The following is a 26,498-nucleotide window of genomic DNA, read 5'->3' on the forward strand; positions in this document are numbered from 1 at the left end:
GTGTATTCGTGCTCACGTGTGTATTTTACTTCCTGGTGATTTTCTAGAACTCACTAATGAGAACCAGATGGCCCCCCAAGCTATGAACTGGAGTTTATAATACTTTGGTGTTTATGGAAAAAATATGTATAATCTCCCTCCCTGCCTTCCTTTTTAGGGAGAAGAAATTTTCTTGGACATGTTTGAAGACGAGTACAGGAGCATGACGGTAAGTGAGGGGCCTGAAAGCGCTGGCCTGGCCTGTGTGGCCTGTCCCTCAGAACCGCGAGAATTCTCACTCTGGCCTTTCTGGCCGAAGGGCCCGGGTTGGAGGGGAACTGAATTAATTGGAAGCCATCTCGGATGACACTCGCTGCCCCTGTGTGGGTCATGCTGTAGATGGGTCAGGGAGATTCACTTCGATATGGAGCGGTCCCTGACTGAGTTCCCTTGTCGCGTCAGGGACGTTAAGCACGTTGTGTGTAGTCCCGCTTACCGCCCCCCCCCCCCCCCCCGTGGCAGGAGANCCCCCCCCCCCCCCCCGAGGCAGGAGCAGCTGCCATCATTTTCTCCCGTCACCGATGAGGCGAGAGTCAGAGAGGCTGAGTGAGGCCCCAGCCTGCCCAGCCCGGGCGGTGAGAGCCACGATTCCAAAGCAGAGCAGTTCCCATGCAGCACCCTGCTCTCCTCTGCTGCACCACTGGAATGTCCCAGCGCGCAGCTCGTCCTCGAATCCGCAGCACAGGCTCAGATCCTCCTTGCTGCCTCCGCCCAGCAGGCACGGTCCTGGGAAGAGCTGGGTTCACAGCTGCTCCCTGTCGTGTTCATTTCCCTGCATCCCTCGCACCTCCTCCTGTGCCCGCACTCAGCAAATAGGTGATAAATGTCCTTCTCGTGGACCTCGCTCATCAAGGAGTGCAGTGATCGGGGAAGTTGTGCTAAGCCTTAGTGCCACAGAGGCAGCAGCAGCTTGCTCAGAGTGGCCCCTGGCTCCCAAGCCCGTCTTGCGGGTGTGGACCGTGGGCCCTCAGCACATCCCTGCCCGCGGCACTCCCGGGGCCTCTACAGAGCCTCTTCAAGGGAGGATCGTGAGTGGGCACACTTCGTCTCCAGATGGGCCCGAGTTGCGCCCAGGCCTCCCTGGCGACGTGCCTGGTGGTGGCCGGTGGCCCCTGTCATTGACCTGGACCCCTGGAAGAGTGTCTCTATCTCCTACTTCTTGTTTGCACCAGCAATGGGAGTGGAGCGGATCCCGGGGTTAGCCCCTGTTTTATCCCCCCCGGGATGTCCCCTGCGCTGCATGTCTCCACAGTCTGGGTCCCGGCGTGAATGGCGAGGCTCGGAGGGTGCTTGACAGGGTGCAAGAGCTCGGGCTCCTCGGCCCCTGCTCACTTTCTGTTTTTGTTACTCACTGCCTATGTGACCTTCGGTGGCCTGCTTCCTTTCCAAGCCTTCATTTTTTCCATCTGTAAAATGCGGCCCACAGCACGCGCCTGGCCTGGCTCTGTAGTGCCGAAGAGATGCCCCCATAGACGGTGTGCACGAGTTCCCCTCCCTCCCACCGGAGGGGCCTTCCTGGGCCTCATCTGTCTGTCTCGTCACATGTTCATCGTGCGTCCTAGGGAACTACAAAGGGGACACGCCCCAGGCCCCATGAAAGTCTAGTCCTTAGGTTAGACTCTAGGAACCAGCCGCTAAGCTGAATGAAGCAGAGAGAGACCCTCGGGCGCTGCTGATGTGCCTACGGAGACCCTTGCACTAAAGCCACATCTTCATTTTCGACCCTCATTCATTTCTCTTATCACTTCCTGTGTCATACGGAAGGTGTAATGAGTAGGGTCATCTGCTGTTCCCACCAAGAGTAGTCTGGAAGGCGGTGGAGAGAGGTGGGGCAGAGCAGAGGGGGCTGCAGGGGGAGGGGCAGAGGGCAGGATGGAGAGAGGTGGGGCAGAGCTGAGGGGGCTGCAGGGGGGCTGCAGGGGGGCGGGGGGGGCGGGGAGGGAGAGGTGGGGCAGAGCAGAGGGGGCTGCAGAGGGCAGGGTGGAGCCGAGGGTGGCCCCAGGGCGGGACACAGGGCTCTGCCACCCTGCCCTGGGGTAAAGGAACTTGGGATGGGGGACCCCAGCCTTTGGAGGGGACTGCTTACAGCAGGGAAAAGAAGGCAGCAGGTGGTATGCTGTCTCCTGGGCTCCCTGGCCAGACAGCTGGGCCCTCAGCACAGCCGCTCTGTGCAGTTAACTGTGTGTCACAGGAGGGACAAAAGCGGTATGACTGAAGCTCACAGTCTTTAAAAGTAAATAAATAAATAACGGGACACCAGGGTGGCTCAGTCGGTTAAGTGTTCAACTCTTGATTTTGGCTCAGATGATGATCTCAGGGTTCCTGGGATCAAGCTGTCAGCACAGAGCCTTCCTGAGATTCTCTCTCTGTCTTCCTTTTTGTCTCTCCCCCCTCACTCTCTCTTTCAAAATAAATACACATTAAAAAAAAAAAGTCATTCCTATATTTTAAAAAAAAGACACCTAAAAAAGCACGTGATGGTTGAAACAGTAAAGTTAATTGTGTAGGTAACTCACCTGTGTAGGAAATGCCATTCCTGTAGGGTGTCCAGTACATGAAGTGTTTGTCCAGTAATGCGTGGACATTCAATGTCAGTCCTGATGCAGCACAGTTCCAGGAGAGGAGATGGTGTTACCATCCATCTTAGTAATCAGAGAAGGCTTCCTAGAGGTGGTGTGGAAATAGACAATAGTTCCGCTCCTGTCTGGCCCAGTGGCTGTGGGCATACACCCTTCCTCAGAGCTGAGTGTTCCCCTCTGTGATAAGGGACAGCATCAGCTCTGCTGGCCAGGGGTAGCTGAGCCCAAAGGTGCCCGGAACTTAGTAGGTGCTCAGCAAGTGGCTTTGTATTATCCCAGGTAAGATGCTGAGTGGGCGCGGAAGGAAGGGGGTTGGGGGCCATGTGGCAGGAGTCGTAGGGCATCTGGATCAGGGCATGCCTTGGTCTGCAGCTTAGCTCTGCCACCAGCCAGCCTTGTGTCCATCTTCTCAGCAGACTGGGAAGCATCCCTTCTGGCATCTTCAGGGGACTAGATAGGATCGGGGGCACAGCCTGTAGCTCATGGCCTGCCTGCAGTCAGCGGTCCGCTCTCGATAAAGGGGGGCTGCCGTCCTGAGGTCTGTCGTCATCATTCTTGAGGGTACAAAGAGTGAGACAGCTGCCATGGGGGACGGGCTCCCACTGGATGGAGGAGCCTCAGAGGGTGAGAGAGCACAGCTTGTCACAGCACAGAGGCAGCTTCTCGAGAGTGTCTGGGCTGTTGGAAGGGAGGGGAGCAGAGGGAGGGGGAGGGAGAGGAGGAGAGGGGAGATCCGCATCTTGGGAAACACAGGCTCATGTCCAGTGCTGGCCTTAAGGTGGGCTTGCTTTCCTCGTTTGCTGCTGGGGGCGGATGGGGGGCCTATGTCACCTGCCCCATCCCCTTTCTCCCTGCGCTGAGGCCTCCTGTGACATGTCTCTGCTAGATGAAGCCCATGAACGTGGAGTACCTCATGATGGACGCCTCTATCCTGCTGCCCCCAACGGGCACGCCGCTGACCGGCATTGACTTTGTGAAGCGGCTGCCGTGTGGCGACGTGGAGAAGACCCGGCGGGTGAGTGAGGGCAGCTGGGACCGCCTCTCCCGGGCTGCTGTGTGCGGGCTGCAGCCAGGGTGGGCACGGAGGGTCTCCAAGTAGGCCCGGAACCCACCTTCCAAGCAGCGTCCAGATGGCGGGCAGACGGTACCTGCCCCGCGCCCTGCCACCAGGGGACCTGCCCTTGGCTAAAGTGCGGCGCCTGCAGGCGGTGCTCGCCAGAGCAGGGCCCGAACCCCAAGCCCAGGTGCTGAGAGGAAGCCTCTGGGTTGCTGCCGGGCATGGGTGCCAGCAGTGCAGGTGAGGCCTGTGTGAAACCCTGGCCCACAGAGCCCCCCACCCCTGCCCCTGTCCCACCCCCCGGAGATGGCGTGGTGGTAAGGTATCTGAGGGATCTCCAGGCACGGCACACGCGAAGGAGATGGAGCTTCTTGCTGGCCCCGTGTGTGAAGGGCAGACTGGTTCTCAGAACCCCGCCAGAGCGTGCACCCCTTATCAGCGCCTTTTTTCTGACGCAGTCTCGCAGGGCTGTTCATGGTATGTTATCTCTCTCGTAAGATCAGCTTTCTTAGAAAGCACTGTCACCTCTTCCTGGAAAATCATTCCCTGGGGACGTGAATGGCTACATTAGACGAATCCCTTGCCCTCTTCTTCTGAGTTCATCCGAGGCTGGCCAGAGGGGCTGAGGTGTTCATTTTTTGATTCTGAGACAGGAGTCACCTGTCAGATCTTCCTCAAACAGGAAGGTTCTGTGGGCTTCCTCTGCCTGGGCAGTGATTTCGCCTTGGAGGCCTGGAGCAGTGGGGCACACAGAGGAAGTCAGGCCTGCGTGTTTTAAGTCTGAGCAAAGCCGCAGGCCTCATCGCAGGACCCACCCTGTCTGAGCCGCTGACGCCCTCCTTCCTCGCTCTCAGGGCCAGCCCTGCGAGCCCCGCCACCAGGCACACGACCTGTCTGTGGGTGGCACTGTGAGCCCCGGGCGTCTTGGCCCCGGCTTTACCGGAGGACTGGTTCTGACAAGTGCCGGGTGTGTCGGCGACTGCTTCCGGATGCGGGCAGGCTCACCGTAGCCTCAGAGATGGCCCCCAGCACGGCTTCAGGGGAGGCCTGTCCCCGAGGACTGTGTCTTGGGCCTTCTAATTTGTGGTCCCACCAGTTGCCCTCACGCTTGTAGGAGCTCATATCCGACATAGCGAGTCCTCGTATCAGCTCTTAGCACGAACCTCCTCGCGTGACTTTATAGCCACCCTAGGAGATTGGTGCTGAATTTAACCCATCTTACAGAGGAAGAAACTGAGGCATGAGGAGGTCCTGTGATTTGCCCCAGGTCCCCTAGCAGGAGCCGGAACTCAGTGCAGGCAGTGTGGCCTCCAGAGCCGACACTCTGAGCCATGCTGACCGGCGCTCCCTCCTGCCACCTTCCTTGTATTTATCAGCCCTGCGTGTTCCTGGACGCCAGGGACATGGCTTACACCGCCTCAGTCCTCAGGAGTCAGAGTCTAGAAGCCAGGGCAGGGAAGGCAGCGTCCTGAGTTCACAGAGGAATACGGGGTCAGGTTCTTAGTCCTGCTGGGGAGGGGCGTGGATCGGCCACCCCAGGGACGGGCTGGGCAGCGTGGGAGGCAGAGTCCCAGGGAGACGAGCCTCATTCCAGTGCCTCCAGGGCCGGGGCATAGCTGGAGGCCAGGGTGAGGGAGGCTTCGTGGGAAGTGATGAGGCTGGAGGGGGCTGATCTCAGGGGCCTTCGGGCCCAGCGAGGACCTTGGCCTTGGTAGCTGACTGCTGACATCGGGGCCTGCCAGCCCAGGGCAGACGGTCCTGGGCCACAGGAAGGGGTGGCAGAGTTGCAGGGGTGGGGCAGACGGCAGCGGGAGGGTGGCTCGGGGTTTGGGGTTCCTTTACTTGTGTGAGAGCAGCATGTGCCTGCCTTGCCAGAGGTTGTGGGAAGTCCGTGAAGGGCAGAACACAAAAGACCAGGAGTAGTCCTTTTTTTTTTTTTTTAGGTCTCTGTCAGTGCAGAGGCCAACGCAGGGCTTGAAATCACAAACTGTGAAATCATGACCTGAGCCGAAATCAAGAGTCGGGTGCTTAACTGACGGAGCCAGCCAGGCGCCCCAGGCCGATAGTAGTTCTTGACGTACCGTCTCCTCCTCTGCCCCTCACGTCTCACTGGGTTGTCGGCTGCCTGTCTCCCTTGCCCCAGACGGGATGCGCAGCCCAAACTAACTGAGCACAGACAGAGCCCCTGGGAAGGTCTGGGCTTCCCGGGGGTCTCTTGTTCAGACCTCATCTGTCTGACAAGTTTATAAGAGCAAGTCTGAAGCCTCGGGGCCCCTGGATTTAGAGCCGGCGAGAAGGTGGCAGAATGGTAGAAAAGAGGGCTGCCCATCTCAAAGCAGAGCCGTCCACCTTAGGGAAGCTTTCCCTTGTGACCTAAGAACTGACTTCTGAAGGGGAATTTTGACCACTCACCTCAGTCCGGTTCCTATTTCAAGGAGCTGTCTAGAACCCTCCAGAAGCTCCAGAATCCTCAGCCCATTTCAGACATCAGAACGCAGCAGTGTGCTCTGAATTAGAGCCAAAGGAAGTGTATGGTTTAGGAAGCAATTGAGGGCTTATGTGGTTTGTTTCAAGTTCTTTGCTTGTATCCAAAGAACATTCCATTTCATCCTTTTGGATTCAAAGGTTTTCTTCTTCTTTTTTCCACCAAGGAAACTTTTTTAACTTTTAGGTGACTGACCCTTTTTAGAAATCCCACCTTCTAGTTTCCTTAAGGACTTGTCAAAGAAGTTCAAAGAGCCCTGACTAATGCATCATTCCTAGCTTGTAACATAGTCCTCCACACTGTGGAGCCCCTGGGTCCTGACCGTAGGCCAGACGCTGCCCGAGGGCACAGAAGTGAACCAGGCCGAGGGGACAGAGTCCAAGATGTGAGCGAGTCCTACGTGTTCAGGAATTTCGGTGATAAACAGGCTGTGTGAAGGGGACGGGACAGGACATTACGGTGGCCGGGCCTTGCAGGCCAGCGGGAGGCACCCAGCGCTAAAAGTCACATTGCCCCTCTTGCATATTGCAGATTACACTCTTTATTCTTTCATTTGACAGATGTGTCAAGCATTTGCTAGGTAATGTGCAAAAGACGAGCACAGATATTGAACAGAGATTATAAACAAGACCAAAATAGCAGGAGAGCCACTGTGCTGTGCCAGCGGACAAGGGGAGTTCACGGAGAAATGAAGGTCACAGGAGCTCCTGGGGTCTGATGAGACCGTGTAGCAGAAATGGGGACTTGGGCTGGGCCCCTCCCACAGGCAGTTGAGAGAAGCAGTTTAGAAAGAACACACAGCAACCCAGGTTCAGTGCCAGCTCCAACTGTGTGACCTTGACCAGGTTGCCTAAGCACGCTAAGCCTCGGGTTCCTCATGTGTTCGTCTCTCAGCTCTTGCCCAAAGTCGTGAGAAAGACGGGCTGCCATGGGCCTGGCAGGGGCGCCTCGGAGATGCTGGCGACACGGAGAAGCAGTCTAGCATGTCTGCAGGGAAGGAAAGAGAGTTTTTCGTGGTCTCCCAAAGCTTGAGGCCAGAGGAGAGAGTTAGGGAGCGGGATTTTTGGTGAACATCAAAATCTGAATTCAAGCCACCAGCCATCTCTCTTTGGTAATCTTGGAAGCCATTAGGACGTAACCATATTTGTGTGAAATCTTTTTTTTTGTTGTTTTGGTTTTTTTTGTTTTTTAATTTATTTTTGAGAGAGAGAGAGACAGCATGAGCAGGGGAGGGTCAGAGAGAGAGGGAGATACAGAATCCGAAACAGGCTCCAGGCTCTGAGCTGGCTGTCAGCACAGAGCCCGATGCGGGGCTCGAACCCACAAACCATGAGATCATGACCTGAGCCGAAGTCGGACACTTAACCGACTGAGCCACCCAGGTGCCCCTGTGTGAAATCTTATTTGCCCCTGAATTCTGTTGCTTGTTCCCACGTGAAACCACAGACAGTTTTTGTGTTTATCGCTGTTGACCGTGAGGAAATAGGATATTTTGCTTTAATCTCTAGATGTGGGTGGCGCATGAAAGAACAGCTTTCGAGGTTTTAAAAGCCGAGGGGAAAGAATTTCCCGTGATTTCGTCACCCTAGATTTTTCGCGCCTCCTCCCTATCGTTTGCAAATGCGTCTTCGCATGGCGGCGCCCCCAGCCTCCCCATTCCCTTTCCCTGTCCTGCGGCAGGAAGCTATCTGTGCTGCCACATGGTGTCACCATATCAGCAGATCGGCTCCCTCACCGGGGCCTGCACGGTGGTCTGGTGACTTTGGCCATATCGGACTCAGGCATTTTCCTTAACCAGGCATTCTGGCTGCTTCCAGTATTTGCATTATTTTCAGCTAAACTGTCATGAACAGCTTCACGAATACGGTGTTTTCTCTCTTCCGGCTTATTTCTTTAGGACACATTCCCAGAAGTGGAATTGCTGTTTCAAAGGGTATGGCGTGTGTGCGGCACTGTGCGTCCCGCCGGGGCACCCTCCCAGCGGGCTGTGCCCACTGTACAACGCCTCAGCGTCCTGTCGAGGATGACGGACTTTTCGCAGCCACTTCCCCAGCCTGCTGGGCTTCTCAGCTGGGTGACCGTTGCCTAAACCCCGCGGCTTGCAGCTGCGGTGGGGGGAGCGGAGCGAGGGCTGGGCCTGAGTGGGCAGCCCCAGGGTTCCGGGGGGCACGCCTCTGTGTGGCCCCTGAGATCAGGGCCGGCGGGTACCCCCTGTTCCCGGAACTCATGCCGGGGCTGAGGGACTTCGTGCAACTCACCAAGGTCTGTCTGACCCCAAAGCTGCCCTGCCCCACTTGGCAGCCTCTCTCCCCACGCTCCCCCCCTCCCCCCGGCAGAGCTTGCTCCCCGGACACCCGAGCGCACAGAGTCATCTCTTCTCGATACTTGAGCACTCTCAGCTCTCACTCCTGTCCAAAGCTAGCGTGTTCTTCCAGAGTCCACCCGTCTTCCCGGCGTTCTGTGGAAGCTTCAGAAAGAGTAATGGTTCCTTTTCCTTTTTAGTAATACATCTTACATTGTGTGTTTATTTGGCACCGTCCAGAGAAGCGCTCAATAAAAGCCTGGGTCCCAAGCCTGAAATCTTTTGAAGGCAAAGGCCTATGGTTGGAAGACCACAGACTTTGGAGTCTGGTTATTAGCTGAGTCACTGTGGGCGGGCTGCCTCACATCCCCGGACTCTGGTTTCCTGTCTGTGAAATGGGAACCACACAGAGCTTTTAAGAGGCCTCGGTGAGGTGACGCGGTCTTGCCTCGCCGGTACTTGGCCAGGACTCTGGTGATCAGAGGGAGTGGTTACAGCTCAGGGGGCTGTGGGCTGAATCTGAGGACCCGTCTCCTGGTGTGTCACCTCTCCTTTGTGGACTAGTCAACGTGCCTGGCAGACCCCATAGCCCCTGCACGGGACCCCCACCTGTAGCCCAAATGGAGCACCTGGCCCTGTGAGGTCTGTCCTCCCTCGTGGGCACAGGCTTTTCACATCCTCCTCCTCCTCTTGATTGGGGCAAGCACCAGGAAACGTATTCTCGGGGGGAGGGGGGCTTGTTTTATGTTCTAGGTTCTTCATATTTTTATTATTGTATTATTATTATTATCATTTTGTATTTCTGGAAATATTTTCCATTTGTTGCTTGCAGAGCAAAAGCAGATGTGTTACCAGAAAGGTCTATACTAGGAGCCAAATCCTGAACTCCTTTTCTGTTGGAAGGTGTCTGGTTCTCAGAGCGAGGGCCTGTAGAAAGCCACACACATTTCTGTTTGCGTCCCCCCAGCAAGCAAGGGTCCTGCTTGGTTTCTTGGCTCTCGGAACCCTGGGAGCGGTGGGTTTTTGACACAGAAATGAAGCGTTCGCTCAGCTTGGACCTGACCGATGGCCTTTCTTTGGTCACATCTGAAGCCATGACTCATTGTTCGAGAGCTCAGATGGCCCTCTCGTTAAGTGACCCCCCACATCTTGGGCTCTCCGCATTCAGGCTGGCCCAGGCGTGTGAATTTCCTCACGTGCTTGGTGACGCGCCCCGAGCACATTCCTGGTTCCAGCCCCAGCTCGGGCACCGTCAGCCCTGTGACCTTGTTTCACTTGGCCTCTCAGCTCTGTCCCTGCCTGTGTCGCAGCTTCTACGCGGTAGCAAGGAGCCCCCGTGCCCGGCCCCAGGTGGCTGCTTCGTCAGTAAGAGCTGCTTTGGTTTTTAAAAACTGAAGCCACACTCGTGTTCCTTCAGATTGTTGCAGACGCCTGATGAAGCTCGTGCTTGAAAAAACTGATAAGAGCAATCAGATCGATACTCACGCCGCCATCAGCACCATCACTACTTTATAAGAGCTTATCTTTCTCTGCTTCTTTGCTGTGACCTCAGAACACGTCCCGGACAGAAGACGGGCCTTCCGGTTTTCTGTTAGGAGATCACGAAAGTGGCCCAGGTCTCTTGCCGGTTCCAGGCCACGGCCGCGTTAGGCCTTAAATGTGCCAGGGGGCATCCTTGCTGCCTGAGTGCAAGCCCTGCTCTTCGGAGGCAGGAATTTGCCCCCCCACCCCCCTCCTTGTTTGGGAGGCACCTCGTCATATGAAATGGCAGCCTCCCCAGTCAGCAGGCCAAGCCCGTGGCCTCAGGACAAGGAGCCCGAGAGTGGGCCGGCATTCATTGCCGTGTGGCTCACCAGTGGCGACAGTGGTTTGTCCCCGTGCCCTCCCCCGTGCCCAGCCGTCGAGTGCCTGCAGTGAGGGCTGGCCGGCCCTGTACGGAGCGCATGCTGGCTGCCCCCTCCGGCCCTGTCTCAGGGCCTCCTAGCAGCCCCGCGCGGCAGGGACCACCGCACTCCCCCCCCCATTTCACGAATGTGGAAATTGAAGCTCTTGGGGGGTCAGGGGCCTTGCCCAGCCAGCCCAGCACAGACCTCGTTTCCCTCAGGCCTCAGGCCCAGCAGCTACGCCTCAGGGAAGGTGGCAGCAGAGGCCCGTCTGAGGGCCGCCCCTCCGCTTCCCGGTCTCTTGTGGGCCGGCGACCCAGCTCCAGTTGGGAGCGCAAGGTGGGCCCGCGGTACAGGCTGCCCTCTGCACTGATGGCTCTGATTCGGGGCCTGGCACTCTGCTTTCTCCTCGTCTCTGGCAAGCGTCCGATGGCTGTACTAGGCTCCGCCCAGGCACCCGTTCCGCTGGCCAGGGATCCCTATGCTCGAGGCGCTGCCTCTGTCCCCAGAGAGCCGGCTGGGTTAGTGCGAGGGGCCCTGGGGGCACTGATGCCACCACACAGCTGCCAGGCGCCAGGCTGCTGTCTGTGCACAGCATACACCCTGCGCTAAGGCCACGGGGCTGGGACTCTGCTGTGCCCGGGCTCCCAGGGCGGACAGGGCGGGCAGGGCAGGCTTTTAATCGAGTCTGGCCGGCCCTGAGCCCCCTGTCCTCCCTGCCCCCCACATTCAGTAGGCGCGACTTGGGAACACTGTTACTTGGGATTTGCATGTCCAGATTCTGTGCTGCTTCGGTGGGAAGAGGCCTGGTTCTAGCCCTCCCTAGACGCGTGCCCTGGGGCACGGCAGTTGGCCTCCTCGGGTCTCAGTGACTTGTCTGCAAAACGGGCTCCCTGCTGAGGAGGGGTGAGGGCCACGTGACCCCAGGGCAGAGGTGCTGGCAAATGACAGGTGCTCAGTTGAGGCGACGTGCCCTCAGTGTGTGGATAAGTGAGAACTGCCTGCGCCTTTTGATTTTCTTTCTCCCTTCCCCCTCCCCTCCTCCCTCCTCTCTTCCCCTCCCCTCCCCCCTTTTTTCCTTTTTTTTGGTCTTGTCTTGGTTTGAAACACCAGAGGCCTGGGACCAGGAGAGGTGGACCTCGTTTTGTATGTTTTGTTTCTTTAAATCAAGAGTCACTGTGTGATTCCTCCACATAGAGCACATCACCTAAATAACTATGATTTCATTCTTTTCTGTCCCGTTTGTCCAGGCCATTCGGGTGTTCTTCATGCTCCGTTCCCTGTCACTGCAGCTGCGAGGGGAGCCCGAGACCCAGTTGCCACTGACGCGGGAAGAGGACCTGATCAAAACTGATGACGTCCTAGATCTGAGTGAGTCATGGCGGGGGGGGGGGGGGGGGGGCCNCTCAGGCATCGCCAGGAGGGTGGACATGCCGCTGACGTGCCACCAGCATTTGGTACTGTGGCTGATCCGTCTCCAAGAGCCAAAGGAGTGTGTGTGTCCCACCAAACTCCAAGGAAGGGCCCTGGATCGTGGGTGCCTGGAAGCCCCTCCACGGCCCAGGCTGGGCTGTGCAGGCCGTGTGCCGAGGGGTCTCCGGCTCCGGGATCCCTGCCCTCCATGTGACCGTGGCACTGCCAGCTTGATTGGTTTTCTGAATGGTTTCAATGATTAAAGATTCTGCTGCTAAAAAAATAAGGGGGGGGGGCAACTTTCAAAAGTGACTGTGGGTCACCTGACTGAAAGTGGCAGTGGGTCTGAAGCCTGGTTGCGCTCCGATAACCCCCCCTGTACGTGTACAGCTCTCTCTTTCCTCCCTTTGCTCTAGGGCACCTGCACTCAGGGGCGAGGTGCTTTTCTGTGTTGTAAAGGCGTCATGTTGTAGTAGGATTCCTAGGCTGTAGGACATGGAAAACGCAACTTAGGCTGGCTTCAGGAAACAGAAAGGGGACTTGGCTGGTGTCACTGGAAAGTCACTGCCTTCAGGCACAGCTGGATCTAGGTACTGAAGCCGTGTCATCAGGAAGCTGCCACCCTGTGTCTCCGCCCGGCTTCCCTCTGTTCTGGCTTCATCCTCGGGAGGGTTCTCTTCAGGTGGCGACACGGGGGCCACCTGCAGCGCCCCGATCTGCTGAACCAGCTCAGCAGCCCAGGCAAAAACAGGACGTCCCTTTCCTGCAACGTCATGGAGGTCCGCAGCAGGGCTCTCACTGGTCAGGCTTGGGTCACGTGACCACCCCTGAACCAATCCATGGTCAGAGGAACGCAATCACCGTTGGGTGAGGCCGGGGTCCTGTGGCTGGTCCTGGAGCCCAGAGGTGGGGCCCATTTCTGACCTCCACCACCTGAGGGGGAGGTGGGAGGTTGCCCACAAAGGAAACTCCGGGGACGGAAGTTGAGCCGGCAGGAACCGCAGATGGCCACTCTTTGTCACATATGCTAAGGACAGGGTCCCACTGTTTTAAGTCAGCTTTATTGAGGTGCAATTTACAGCTGATAAAAGTCACCAAGTTTTAGTGTACAACCGAATACGTTTTGACAAATGTTCTGTTGTGTGACCAGCGATCATGATAGAGACCCCTGAGGGTTGGCATTTGAGCCCGATCCTCCTGCCCTGCCGTGTCCTCCCTTGAGCAAATGATTGAACACCCCCCTCCCCTGCCAGCTTCCATTTCCTCGCCCATAAAATGGCAGTGAACTCCCTTCGGTTATGGGCCTGTGTTGAGACTTGAGTGAAACACAGTATGAAATACTGTGTGACAGAGCATAGCGTTCAGTGTATACCTGCGCTCAGGAAGCCGTAGTCCATATCAGCTGCTGATTGAATCAGCCAGTGCGTAGGAAGTGCAGAGTTTTCTGTGTGAGTAGAGGATTCTCCATAAGTGATTATGATGGGTTTTAGCCATTTGTCTAACTTCTTCCTCCTGCCTTCTTCTCGTTCTCTTTTTCCCTTCTCTCTCTCGGAAGAGCGAGGAAGCTGTACCCTGTCTGGGCTGCTCTCTGCTCATCTCCTTCAGCCCCTTTCTCCTTGAGAGGTCGCACAGGGATTTCTCTAAGGGTTTAAATTGATTGCGTTCACTGGAGAGGACGATAAACCGGTCTTTCTCTGATCTGATTCAGGGAAAGAGGGAGGCAGCTTGCTTTCTTGCCCTTTCTTTCAGGGCAGCCAGAATGCTTCCACCCATGAAATGGAATTAAATTTTATGCTGGGAATTCACATTCCTTCCTTCCCCCTCCACCTAGGAGCGGCCCGCTGAAAGAAAGGTTAAAAGTCTTTCACTTATCAATTTTAATTGATTAGATTGCCAGTTGAGATCACTTAACTGAGCCTTTTTGGATAGTCGGCCATTAAGAAAGTAATGGCTGTCTGTACCCTGCCTGATCACAAATTATATCTTTGCTCAAGGGCGCCATCCAGAAAATACTAGGAATTATGGGTTTTACGAGTGCATGGTACTAGAATAAGATACGCACGTGTTGTTGTTCGACTCTTCTTTCTTTCTTTCTTCTTTTTATTCTTCCCGGCGATTGTTCCCAAATGCTGGAGCATCTCACCTTCCATTGGGGAAAAGTCAGCAGGCTTTGCACGTCAAACAATGCCTTCTCTGCACATAACACATAGGTGACACCATGACCTCGGCGAGGGCATTCGTATTTGCCAAACGATAGGAAACGGGGCATGCTCCTTGTGAGTGTAGTGACCTGAGGGAGAAGCGCTGGAGGGGCTGGTCAGCTTTTCCAGAAGGTGATGTGATACAGGCGGACAGGCATGAAGGAATGTCAGCTCCCCAGCAGGGGGAGGTGACTTAACCTGTGCTTGCTGATCTAACCTCATCACACTTTGATAAGAAGCCGCAGCCTGTCACATGTCTGCTGACTGGCCATGGGCCTCTGGGCCAGGTGTGGCAGGTGAGCCCTGGCAGGGTGGCTCCGGACCAGGAGCATCACGGAGGCCAGCGCCCCTGCCCCTTCGGAAGGAAGCCTGCTGACCATGCTTGCGCTCCAGCCTGTTTTGTTTTCATTGTTGCTGGAGAGCAGAGCGCGTGGGGCAGAGGTCATGGACGGGCAGGGTGAAGGGAGGCGGGGGGTGGGGTGGGAAGGGAAGGCTGGCCTGACTGNAGAATGGCACCGTGAATCACCCCCTGCCCCGCCTCCAGCGGTTATTACTCTTTCACGGCGTCTCATTTCATCCGCCCGAACATTCCTCTTTTTATAATACCCGCACCCGCCGTGTATTAAAGCAAATGGAAGATGTCACATCATCGCATCTATAAATACTTCTCTCTAGCAGATAAGGACTCAGGGCTGCTCTCGTTAATTGAATTGGTTGCCACCCTTGCAGACCGTGAGCGTCCTGGCCCCGCTGCGGCTCCGGCTCCAGCTCCAGCTCCAGCTCCAGCTCTGGGTGGAGCCGAGGCAGGAGGGAGGGAGCCCTTAGGGTCTCCGTGTTCGCGAGGTTCAGTGGCCTTGCCTCTAATATGCTTCTCAAGACTTGTGGGAGAGCTGCTGAAAATCGAGTGAGATCCCGTTGGTGGAGTGCACAGGGCCATGCTGGGGACATCTGGCTGTCATCCCTGTGCAGCTGCTGGAGAAGTGACTAGGGCTCACAACGCGTGGCTCCGAGGGGTAGGCATCTACACCGCAGGGCTCCTAGGGGCAGGCATCTTTGGATTTAACCCTGTTTGGAGGAGCTGCCTTGACATGTTTAAACCAGTTCATTACTCGTATGAGGGGCCCCATTGTGGGGGGTGAGAAGGACCGGGCTGGCTGCTTGGGCCCAGACGCAGGGCGCTTGCACCCCGCCCAGGCAGGGCGCTCCTGCAGGTTCCTTCATGGGCCTCCTGACCAGCCATCCCCGGGAGTGCCCGGAGGACAGCAGGCTGGGACCAGGAGCCAGGCGCCGGCCAGAGCTGGCATCCGAGCCTTCTGAAAGGAGCCTTGCCTATTCCTAGAAAATATGGCCAGTCACGGTCAGGAGAGGTTCCCCCCACTGTCCAGATACCCTAAGCAGATAGCAGGCATCCTCATGAAACTTCTGGCTTCCTTCCCAGCCTTTTCCACAGAGGCATGTGAGGTTTATATGGTTGTAGCCATAGCATGTGCTTCCCACACCTGATCTTGTACTGTGATTCCCTGAACCCATTCAGCAGATCCATCCATCCATTCCACGATGCACCGAGCACCTGCTGTCCTCCAGGCACAGCGCCCAGAGCTGGGATGTGACCAGGTGTGACCGTGAACTGATGCCAACTAGCTCTCTGCTCTCTTGGCGCTTCTGGTTTGGGGGTGGGGGGGACACCAGCAGGGAGGGGAGTAACCACACAACCACAGGTTGTTGGACATGGTCTGCAGAGGTGGGGCCAGGCTTGGTGCTCCCGAGTAAGTGGAGAAAAGGCGTCCTGGACTGGTTAGAGAAGGCCTTTCTGGTGAGGCACCGTGCAAGGAGGGACCGGAAGATTCTGGGAGAAGGTAAACCTGAGGCCCGCCAGTTAGAGGGGATGGCGGAGGTGAAGCCAGAAGAGGAGAGAGTGTGGCATGTCCCGGAGCAGGTGCAGCCAGCAGAGAGGGGGGGCTGAGATGAACCGGATCGCAGGTCTGAGGCAGTGGGGAGTCATCTGAGGGTTCCCACAGGGACATTGTTCCTGAAAATGTACTTCCAGAACTGGAACCGCCAGGTCACCCGGACCCAGCAGAGGCCCGAGGGGCTGGGGAGACCATGTGGGAGGTGGTCACGAACGTGGGCTTGGGGGCCAGGCTGTGTCTGGTGTGAAATCCCAGTTTTGCCCTTGTAACGTGCTAGTGTGTGGCCTTCTACAAGTGACTTCGGGTCGTGGTGCCTCAGTTTCCTCATCTGTAAAGTGGCAGTCGGTGGGACGAGTAAATGAGTTAATATATGTGAAGCGCCTGGAGCAGTGCCTGGTGCACTGGCTGAAAAGGCATTTAGAAGGCCCAGCAAGGTTTGGGGACCACATGGCAGCGGGGGAAGGGGGATGGGAGCACGAACCGCACTTTGTAGCAGTGCTGGAGGTCCAGCCAGACTCTGGGCTCTGGCCTTGGCGACAGTGTGGGCGGCAAGGGGTGGGGTGGAGGGCCAGTGATTCCTTGAGGGGGGGGCCGACCCTGGTTCCAGACAGAAGATGAAGCCCAGTTGGGTGTTCAGATAAGAGGTGCTGAGGGGCAGCCCGGCTGTGATGTCCAGGGACAGGGGTGGGAATTTCTTCACACTGTCCTCTCGAGCGGTTTTCCGCTCACTTCCGTGAACTGCAGACTTACTGTGTTTAGCGGTACAACGTTGGCCGAGACGCCTCCCGTGACCACCGCACACCTGCGGGCAGTTCTGCTTGTGCAGCGTCACGGCACGGGTGGCTGCTGCTCAGCAGGGCCCTGCAGCAGCTGGAAGCCAGGTCACGCGGTGTGTGCGAGGGGGCCCCACGCCTCCCAAGGTGCTGCGCACCTCGGCAGCTCCCTGTGCTCACCCGGGCTTGTACACACTTGTCTGGGGCCTGGGAAATGCCCATGGAGAGGAGAGCGGGGGCTCCCCGTGGCTCCTGGACCTGGGGACGGCATGGCCCGGGACTGGGCCGAAGCAAAAATAAAACCCCGCAGAACCCCTGGGATAGGACTGCCAACTTTTTATTTTACGAAGTCTTTTTGTTTTTAAAAGCATTTATGAACTACCGTTTCATAAAAGAAAGGAATCCCAGATAAGTGGGAAGGGCGTCATTTCAGAACGGGGGACGGAGTTTCCAAGGACTAGGCCTACACATTATGCTTTAATGGGGTCTGGCCTTTTTTTTTTTTGTTTTTTTAACATTTATTCACCTTTGAGAGAGAGAGAGAGACAGAGTGTGAGTGGGGGGAGGGCAGAGAGAGAGAAGGAGACACAGAATCCAAAGCCAGCTCCAGGCTCTGAGCTGTCAGCACAGAACCTTAATGAGGAACTCGAACCCACAAGCCATGAGATCATGACCTGAACTGAAGTCACACACTTAATCTACTGAGCCACTCAGGTCCCCCTAGTGGGGTTTAGTCTTTAAATAATTCAAGTGCAGGCCAATCGTAAGAGCAAAAGTGTGTCTGCGTTTTTGGAGCTCAGTCCGGGGCGGGAGGTGAGCAGGACCACCTCAGCACCCCGAGGAGAGTCAGATGGCCACTGTGGTAAGGAGCTCGGGGTGGCCTGGAAGTCATGTTGACTTTTGAGGGCTGGGTGTGCATGGTTCAGGAAGGTGAGAAGCAGCCGTGGGGCTGGAGGGCAGGGCAGGGTGGTGAGGGGCCTGCGTTTGCCTGGGGCCCAGTGTGTGGGCCCTGTAGGTCGATGGGGGTTCGGGGCCTTCTCCTAAGAACAGTGAGAAGCATTTTTCATCTGGTGATACAAGCCCTCTGTGGCCTCAGCGCGAGGCTGGATTTGTGGGGTGAGGCAGCGCGTTCCCGTGGGGAGCCCTGGGGAGAGGCCGGGCCCCATGAGCCCAGCGAGTGGTTCTTGAGCACCCTGGCTTTCTGCTCCGGGGCCCAGGTCCTGCCTGGCCTCTCGACTGCCGGGAGGCCCATCCTCTTTGGTCCAGCTTGTGCTCTTGAACCCGACCCAGACCCATCGTGCCCTCGAAGCTTATTGTGAGCAGCACTGATGCCATTCTGGCTGTTCTGGTCCCCTGCAGGCCGGCCCTCAGCTGCTGCCACTGTCCCTAGCCCAGGCCTTGCCCACTGGGACAGGGGAGCCAAGAACGGGGAAGAAGCCCGGGACTCGGGAGAGGACGGACACAGCGTCGGGGTCCCAGCTCTGCCTCTTTGTCCCCGGGTGACCCGAGACAAACAGATCCACCTCTCCGGGCCTCAGTTCCCTCACCGAGAAAATGAGAGTCACACTGGCCGCCTCTGCAGGGTTATTATTGTAAGCGGGGAGGTAGCTGTGTAGACCAGCTGCAAACCACTGGCCCGCAGTTCGATGGGCCCACGGACGTCGTTTGGTGTCTGGCAGAATATCTGTAATCTTACGTCAGGCCCCAACATTTAAGTAATTAGTTAGCTAACTAATTAATGTCTTTATTATTTTTATTTTTAATTATTTTTTATGACCTTATATGCCATGCGTCATTACATCCCAAGTTAGGCAGAAGACAGCATCCGTATCATTACCAATAACATGTTGCCAACATTTTGAAATTGAGGTATCTTGTTGCACAAGCCCAGATCTCTCTCTGAATATGAAACGCCCCTATCCCGTGGGGCCGACGTCCCCACACGCAGCAGCGGGCTGCCTCTTTGCAGGGATGTCCTTCACACCTGCTCACTCTGGCCCCGGCCGCGGGCCTGCATGCACCCCCAGCTGCCCGCCTGGCACCTCTGCTCACCACTGACCCCGCGGAACTTGGCTCCGGCCTCTGTGGCTTGCCCACCTCCCATCCGGGTGCTCACACCTGGGGCTCCCCCTCCCTTCTTTCTCTCTCACTCGCCTTCTAGTCGGTGGGCGCACCTCTTCAGCCCTCCCCCCCCATGCAGCCACATCCAGATCCAAGCACCTGGCTCGGCGCTGCCGCGGGCCCGTGGTACGTCCTGCCATCTTCGTCACTTGCACTGTTACAGTGGCCTCGTAACCAGCCGTTTGCTTCTGCCTTGTCCCCTGTGGTGTATTCTAAACACAGCATCCATTGTCATCCTCTTAGAATCAGGCCTGGGTGGTTCACTTGGTTGAGCGTCCGCTCTTGACTTGAGCTCAGGTGATGATCTCACAGTTTGTGAGTCCAGGCCCCACATCGGGTTCTGCACTGACAGCACGGAGCCTGCTTGGGATTCTCTCCCTGTCTCTCTGCCTCTCCCCTGTTCATGTGCTCTTCCCCCCTCTCTCTAAATAAATAAGTAAAGAAATAAAAAATAAGACAGATGATGTCCTACCTTTGCTCATAGTGTCCTCCTTCGCCTCTGACTTTACAGCGACCTAGGCTGAGTATTATCTACCACCATCTGGCTCGCTCTGCTCTCTTGCTTCTCTTCAGGCATTCCCACCTCAGGGCCTTTGCTCTGGCCGTGCCCCCCACCTGCAAACTACTTGCTCATTCCCCAGAACAGGTGCAGCTGTGGACACTCACACGGCCCACGGAAACCCGTGTGTGCCAGCCGTGCTCCACATCATGCATCCATGTTTGACTTAGGACCAAGCCCCCCTCTTTGTTATCCTTTCCTTGTTGGTGAATATGAGTGTAAATGTCATGAGTGACCCGGCAGTGCCCCCGTCTCCCCAGTTCCTGGCACTCGGCGTGCTTCCTCCTGGTGCCCTGACCAGCGAGAGCTTGCAGGCCACTCAGGACTTCCTGGCTGTGTTCAGCCAGTTGCCGAGATGCTCTCTTCCAGCAACGAGCAAGTGATGTGGTTTGATCGTAAGTCCATGAAAATGTCAGCTCATTGATTTGCTTCATTTGCAAGGCCAGTGATAGTTTTGTGGTCCCATCTGTCAGTTCTGGAAAATTCTGTTACCTGACTGTGTTGATGGCCTGGTCATTGTCCTGTGCCTCATCCTGGCATAAATAAAAAAGCCTTTGAAACACAAACCCAGAATGCGGGACATTCTAGAAGACAGTGGACTCAAACTTCTCAAAATTGTGAATGCCATGGAAGACCAAAAGAAAGAAAAATGAGGCGGAGGGTCCATTCTAGATGATTGTTCTGGATTATTGAAACGGAGGAGACCCGACTATCCACTTGGCTTGGATCTTAGATGGAGAGGAACAAATAAACTTTAAAGGACTTTTTTTAAACTCAGAAAATTTGCATGTAGATTGTCATTGGGTCATATGATTGACATCAGCATTACATTTCTTAGGTGTGATCATGGCATTATAATTCTGGGGGAGAGTCTCTTTGTTTTTAGGAAGTAGAGGCTGAAGTGTTTAGGGGTAGACTGTATGCTGTCTGGAACTCTGGGGTGATTCACAATCACACTCACAAATGTGAGTGTGTGGGTGGAGTGAGAGAGGAAGAAAATGCAGCTAATATAAATGGTTAGTGAATCTAGGTGAAGGGCAAGTGTGTTTATTGTACTATTCTTCAAACCTTTATGGACCTTGGAAATTTTTCAAACCAGAAGCTTACGAAAGTGGCAAGAGAGATTGAGCCCTTGAAAATCCACATTCATTCATGAGGAATGTGATGCTTAGGGATTGGGGGGGAGGCTTGGCTTCAGAAAAAAAAACTGGGCTTGAGTCCCAGCTGTGTGACCTTGGGCAAACTAGTTACCCTCTCTGAGCTGTTCTTCCTCTTTGTAAAGTGGGGATGATAAACTGCGTCAGGACTGCTCTCCACATTCAAAAAGAAAAGCCCTCAGAAGGGCTCAGGGTCACCCATGGTGTGTGGGGGCGTTCCCCTTAAAACCAGTCCTTAGCACTCATCGGCTGGACCACACACTGGGTGTGGAATGACTTCTCTTGTTAGAACATTCTCCTATAGGAGTACTGACAGACCAAAGCCTCGCGACTGTTTCTGCCCATGAGATGCATTGAAAAGCAGAGGCGGTCACACAGACCTGTTACTTAATGATAAGTTGCTTGGAAAGATGACTTTTAGGAAAGTGGATGCTGGCTGATGGGAGAAGAACCGAAACATGTAGTGGGGCCTGATTCAGACTCAGATGTGGCTCCCTGGGGGGCAAGTCAGCCAACCCGTTCATGCCTGGAGCCCTGGAGAACCGGTTTGCTGGGCACTGACGCTGAAGCAGACTGATACTGAATTGGAGGCAAGTGTGGTTGTAGCCTTTGAAGTCCTATCCGGAGCCGAGTGTGGCCCGTGGCTCTCCAGCCGGCACCCCCAGCGCCCTGTCTCTACGGTGCTCACAGGGTCTCTGCATGAGCGTGTGTGGCATAGCGCCCCCGAGGGCACCCACCTGGGGACCATTCCCGACCCCACCCCAGCCCCGCCCCACGGTCCCAGGGTCCCCAGCCCTCTCGCCTCTGCGCTGACCGCAGTTTCTCTGTCCCTGGTGCCTCGCGCAGGGCCTGGCACACAGTAGGCACTCTGGGAAGGCTCATGGGATTGAACAGATCAGAGCCTTAGCAGTGGCTTTAATTATTAATAAACGCTGAAGACACACTCATCAACACAAACGTGGCATTTCTAAACGTTGTCTTGAGGAATTTGAGGCAGTTGGATTGTGAGTGAAGAACCACGCCTGTTCGTCATGACCATGCAGTTGAATAGCCAGGGTCCCAGCGCAGACCCCCCTCCCCTCCCCCACAGGAGAAATATACCAGGAATCTTAAACTGACCTTGGGGTTTTCTAAAAATGTACATCGTCTTCATGTTAATAGGTGCACTATCCTATGTCATTTTACCCAAGAACTAAAACACTGGGTCTTTTCCCCCCTCGCCCATCTTTGATACTAGGACCCCGGACTTGATTGCCCAGAAAAAGGCATGCTTCAACCCATCCGCCACTCCTCTCAGGGAACAGAAAACATGGGATTCACAGCACTCCCCCCGCTCCCTGAATCAGGCTGCTTCTCCGCGCGCTTGATGAATAATGTTGCTGGCCCCTTTTCAGAAACGAAGTAGAAATATGGAGCAGTGAAATTTGTATCTTATAAAGTGGCTGGAAATGTGGTTATAATACAGCTGTCAGTTTTGTTCAAGTGGAAAATTTTTAAGTAAATCCAATTGCAGCATTATTTGGTTCTTTTAAAGCAGGGTGATGTAGCCGTTTCCTGCGTATTGATTATTTGATTGGTACCTGTCTGCTGGACTAATTTTTTTTTCTCAGTAGCGCTCATTGATGTGGTTTAATGTATATTCCTGTAATCTTTCCCTGTTTTATAAACTTACAATCATAATTGAGCTACATTAGAGAGCCGTGTCCTGCTGAAATCACAAGGTCACCTAATGGCGGTGCCCTGTGTTGTCGGGTATGTGGTCAAGTAGTTCTAGGATTGTTCTTCAGAAAAAGACAGAAATCAAGATTTTTTTTTTCTCTCTACGAAGCAGAATTTCTAAATCCCACTCTCCGCTGTGGGAGAATGAGGCATGCTCTGAGTAGAAGAGAGGTTTTGACCGTTTTCCTTCCTTTTGCCTCTGAAAATGGTCCTTCCTGCTGAGGGAATCTATGATGCAAATGTTTCTTCCCAAATCCTAGTCCTTCCGTGTGTTGGAAACTGAGGCCGCAGCTTTGTTCCTCTGATCAGAGGGGACCTGGTGATCTAGATGGGCTCAAGGAGCGCTATCTTCTGAGGCCCGGCCGTCGGGAAGTGGACAGATTTTGGATATGGCTGTGCTCCAGGCTGGTCTGGCATCCTCAGGCTCTACAACCCAGGCGTGTCCCCCTGACCTTGGCTCTCTCTGTCTGTACTTCACGGGGCTGTCAAGGGGGAGAGATGCTGTCTGCTGAGCAAGTGCCTGGTGCACGCTGCCAGGGCCCGGCCAGCCAAAGCCGGCCGCAAAGCTACAGACTTGACAGTCTTCCCCCAGTCAGCACCTGGAAACCCCATCTGTGTAGAGACTCGGGCCACAAGCCCTGGAGTATCCTGCCTTCTCTCTTTCTCTCACCCCTACAACCACGCCCTCTGCAAATCCTGCCGGTTCAGGCATCAGGGACACCCGCAGTGTGGCCCCTGCTCAGTGCCTCCCAGGCCTCCACCCTGGTCCAGACCCTGGAAGCTGCCCTCTCTCTGGCGTGCCGGCTCCCTCCCCTGTCCCTCTCCACCAAGAGCCCTGGGCATCCTTTCAGAGCGGCAGTCAGAACCCTCCAGAGCCCTGCCTGTGGCCTGCAGGGCACACCTGCGCCCTGCGCCCCCCCCTCCCTCCTGCACTACTCTGGTCACGGGGATGCGGGAGAGCCCCCCACCCAGACCGCAGGCTCCAGAGTGGCCGCAGAGCCCCGACTCCGCCTCACGGTGCTCCTCAGGCCAGCCTCCTTGACCACATCTGGCTGACTGGCGGAGGCAGCGAGCCGCCACAGGAAACAGGAATCCGTGGAGTGCGTGGGGTTGAAGGTTAACGTTGAGTTTCGAGACATCCCTCGCTCCAGCCCACTCGATGTGACTGTCTGGGGCTCCGCCCACACAGGGCTCCTCCCCTGAAGCTGTTGGCTTCCCCGCCACCACATGCCCTCCTCCATCCCTCCCCCACTCCCCCAGGGACAACACAGGACTTCTTCGGTGGGAGGGTTGGCGTCTGGCCCTGAGAGCTAATCAACCACAGAACACCCAAAACACATCTCTGGGGAGACTGAAGCAGTGACATCGGGCATGACCTTTATTGAAGGTCCCCGACAGGAACCGGCCACCAGCCTTGTGCCCGTCCTCTCCCCTAGCCCAGGACCCTGGGGCCACTTTCCCGAGCACTGGTCACGCTCCCTAGCCCTCTCTGCTCTCAGCCAGTCGTCACCCTCCACTTCGCGCCTAGTCCCCACTGGGAAGTGCAGGAAGCAGGGAAAGGGGACCAGCGTCTTCTTTCCACTCCCACGTAGGAGGGAGATGTGTTCCATTCAGATCAGCGTATCTCCTAAATTCCTAAGTAGAGGTCAAAGTCAAGGCCCAGGAAGCACCTGCATAACATGGAGGGACCTCTGGATCTGGCCTCGGAGGACAGCTGTACGGGCACCACGTGCTTCCTGGTGACCAGCGGGCCGTGGGCAACGTAGGTGGTCTGGACTGACAGTTTCCAGATGAACGTCCAGTGGTGCTTGCTCTGCTAGGCTGTTAATAACACCGCCGTTGAGACATTCAAAAGTTTAAGTTGTCGTTTCTACTTTGACCTGCCAAATAGAAGTGAAATTTGGTTTGCTCCGCTGCCCTTAAGTGCATCAGAGGAACTGCTTTCGGGCATCAGACTTGCCCTTGACTCCCAGGCCAGGGCAGGGCCCTGGCCTTGCATGGCTGGTGGGAGGGCCGGTGGCTTCTGGCCGGGGCCTCTCTCTTCCCAAAGTGGGTGGCAGTGGGGATCCTCAGCCCGAGTTGTGCCTTAAAATCACTTTAGGAGCTTCAAAAGCTATCCAGGCCCAGGCCCTGCTCCAGAAGGTTCTGATTTACTTGTTCCAGGGATCGGGCCCTGGCGTCTCTAGTTTTAAATGCTCCCTAGAGGATTCCGTTGTGCGGTCAGTGTTGAGAACCACCTGGCCAGCCTGAATGAGGCATGTTCTGGAAGTTAACACTTGGTCTCTACTTCGCTGCTCCGCACGAGCTCCAGTTCCCTCTCGGAGCTCTCTCCTTGAGCACCCCCCAACCCCCCAGATGTTGTGAGGGGGGCTGGCTCTGGCCTGATGCAGCCCTCACATCTGTCTCTAGGTTCTGAGGTCTGCTTCCGAGGGGGAAACCTTGTCCTGACAAGATGCCTTGCATTCCCCTTGGGAAGGTGGCTTGTAGGAGACGGACGCCTCCCCGCGAGTCCGGCACAGCTGCCTGTCCTCGAGCAGCGGAGGACCAGGAGGCTGGCTGTGCTGGAGGAGAGTGGGGTCTCTATCTGGAGGAATTCTGCTGGGCCCTATGGGGGGTGCCCAGGGGAGGGGCAGGAGGAGCCGGGCCCACAAGGGAGGCAGGGTCCCATCTGCCCTGCAGGCCCACGGGCACACACTCCTTCACTGGGTCGCGACCAGAGCAGCAGCATTGAAGCCACCGTCCCCTTCCCGTCCCTTCCTGAACGCATGCAGCTGGGTTTGTGTGAGCTACCTGCACGCCGTGTGCCTCTGCCTCAGCTGAACAGCGATTCAAACCTGGGGCATCTTGCTACCAAGAGGGAGGGGCCAGGGTGCGGGGCTAGACCCCCATCCCCCCCCCCCACGGCCCAGCCCTGCAGCCTCCGGCTGCACCGTGTGCTCAGGCGGCCCCCGAACCCTAGCTGTGCTCCGACCTCAGTTATGACGGTCGTGGGCTGTGCCGGAGCCAGACTCGTGGAGCCCGCTGGGTCTGCGGCACCAAAACGCCAGCCTGTTCCTGACCCCCCAAGTTGTCCCCCTCCAGCACCAGTCCTAGAAACGGCCTGCTCTGCTTCAGGCACAGTCACAAAGGTGTCTCAGGAGCAGACAGTCTGACCGGGAGGCTTGGAAGTCAGTGGAGCCGAGCCTGCCTTCCCCAGGCCTCCCTAGTGATTGGAAATCCTTTGCTTATAATTAAGAGCTGACAGTTCTCATCCTGTCTTCCCTTCCTTCCTCCCTGGGTCCACTCAGGGCCACCATTTTTTTTTATAGCAGGTTCAAGGTGAGATAGACCTTTCCCCTCAATGCCAAAGCCTCGTGCAGAAAAGCCCCGGGCAGCTTCCTGGTTTTCAGTTTGGCACATCCAGATTATCTTTCACACTTGCTGCTTTCATCATTGGTACCCAGGCCTTCGAGTCTGATGATCCGCTTTGCGTTTCTTTAAGTGTGATCGGGGTTTTCCAGAGCCGTGCAGAGCCAGGAAATATGCGTGTCGTTAAAATGACTCCAGTTAACCTTTACCCTTTAACTGGTCGTTCACAGAACCCGCCTGTCCCAGTGATGGGTCGTGCCCTCCAGCAGCAGGATGGGTGAAGAGCCACAGTCTCTTTGCTTCGTGCTGGGCCCCCTGCCCTCTGCCTCCTCCTCCCCCATGAACCCCAGTAGCAGACTCTCAGGAGGCTGCAGGTGAAAGTCCCAGACAGGGTCTAGGGAAGGTTCTAGGCTAGATTTGTGCAGCCTCGTCACCGCTCCCAGAGGTCCCCCCCCCCCACCCAGCCCCAGCCCCTTCCCTTCCTGTCCGGCCTCCTCTACAGTGACGACAGTGACCATTCCTTGGTCCCTGTCCTCGGGCCAGCCGCTGCTGTGAGCATTTTCCATGGGTTTGCTCGCTTAACCCCCTCATCCCAGCCCAGCGAGTCCTCTTCTTTTCCCGTCTTGCAGAGGAGGAAGCCCAAGCACAGAGAGGTAGTAAAAGCCACCCGGAGACACAGCGCCAGGCAGCAGGAGAGCCGGGAACACGCACGCAAGATTCAGGCAGCAGAACTTGGGCACATGGCTCCAGATCAGGGCTGCTCCGCTCGTTGGCTCCCCCACTCACCCGGCGTCCCATCCCTCACCAAGCAGGCCCCGGGCCAGGTGGTGCAAGCTCCAAGAAGGAAGCACGGCCCTCCCTTCAGGCAGCTGCTGCTGTCCGGGCAGGCGCTCTGTTGGCAGGCGGGTATAAGTGCTGCGGAGGAAGCTTCAGGGCTGGGGGGGGAGGGGGG

General features: G+C 56.2%; 1 protein-coding gene across 4 annotated transcripts in view; it reads left to right on the forward strand.

The window, feature by feature from the left end:
- The window catches only part of CLEC16A (C-type lectin domain containing 16A), a 198,359-nt gene that overhangs the window by 87,673 nt on the left and 84,188 nt on the right, over positions 1-26,498 (forward strand). For all 4 annotated transcript variants that reach the window (XM_077773315.1, XM_077773316.1, XM_077773317.1 and 1 more), the window contains exons 16-18: positions 158-208; positions 3,505-3,633; positions 11,596-11,716. In XM_077773315.1, the coding sequence (XP_077629441.1) occupies positions 158-208; positions 3,505-3,633; positions 11,596-11,716 (301 nt within the window). The remainder of the gene's footprint in view (positions 1-157; positions 209-3,504; positions 3,634-11,595; positions 11,717-26,498) is intronic.

This window comes from Crocuta crocuta, unplaced genomic scaffold (genome assembly GCF_008692635.1).
Source record: "Crocuta crocuta isolate KB4526 unplaced genomic scaffold, BGI_CrCroc_1.0 scaffold16, whole genome shotgun sequence".
Lineage (NCBI taxonomy): Eukaryota > Metazoa > Chordata > Mammalia > Carnivora > Hyaenidae > Crocuta > Crocuta crocuta.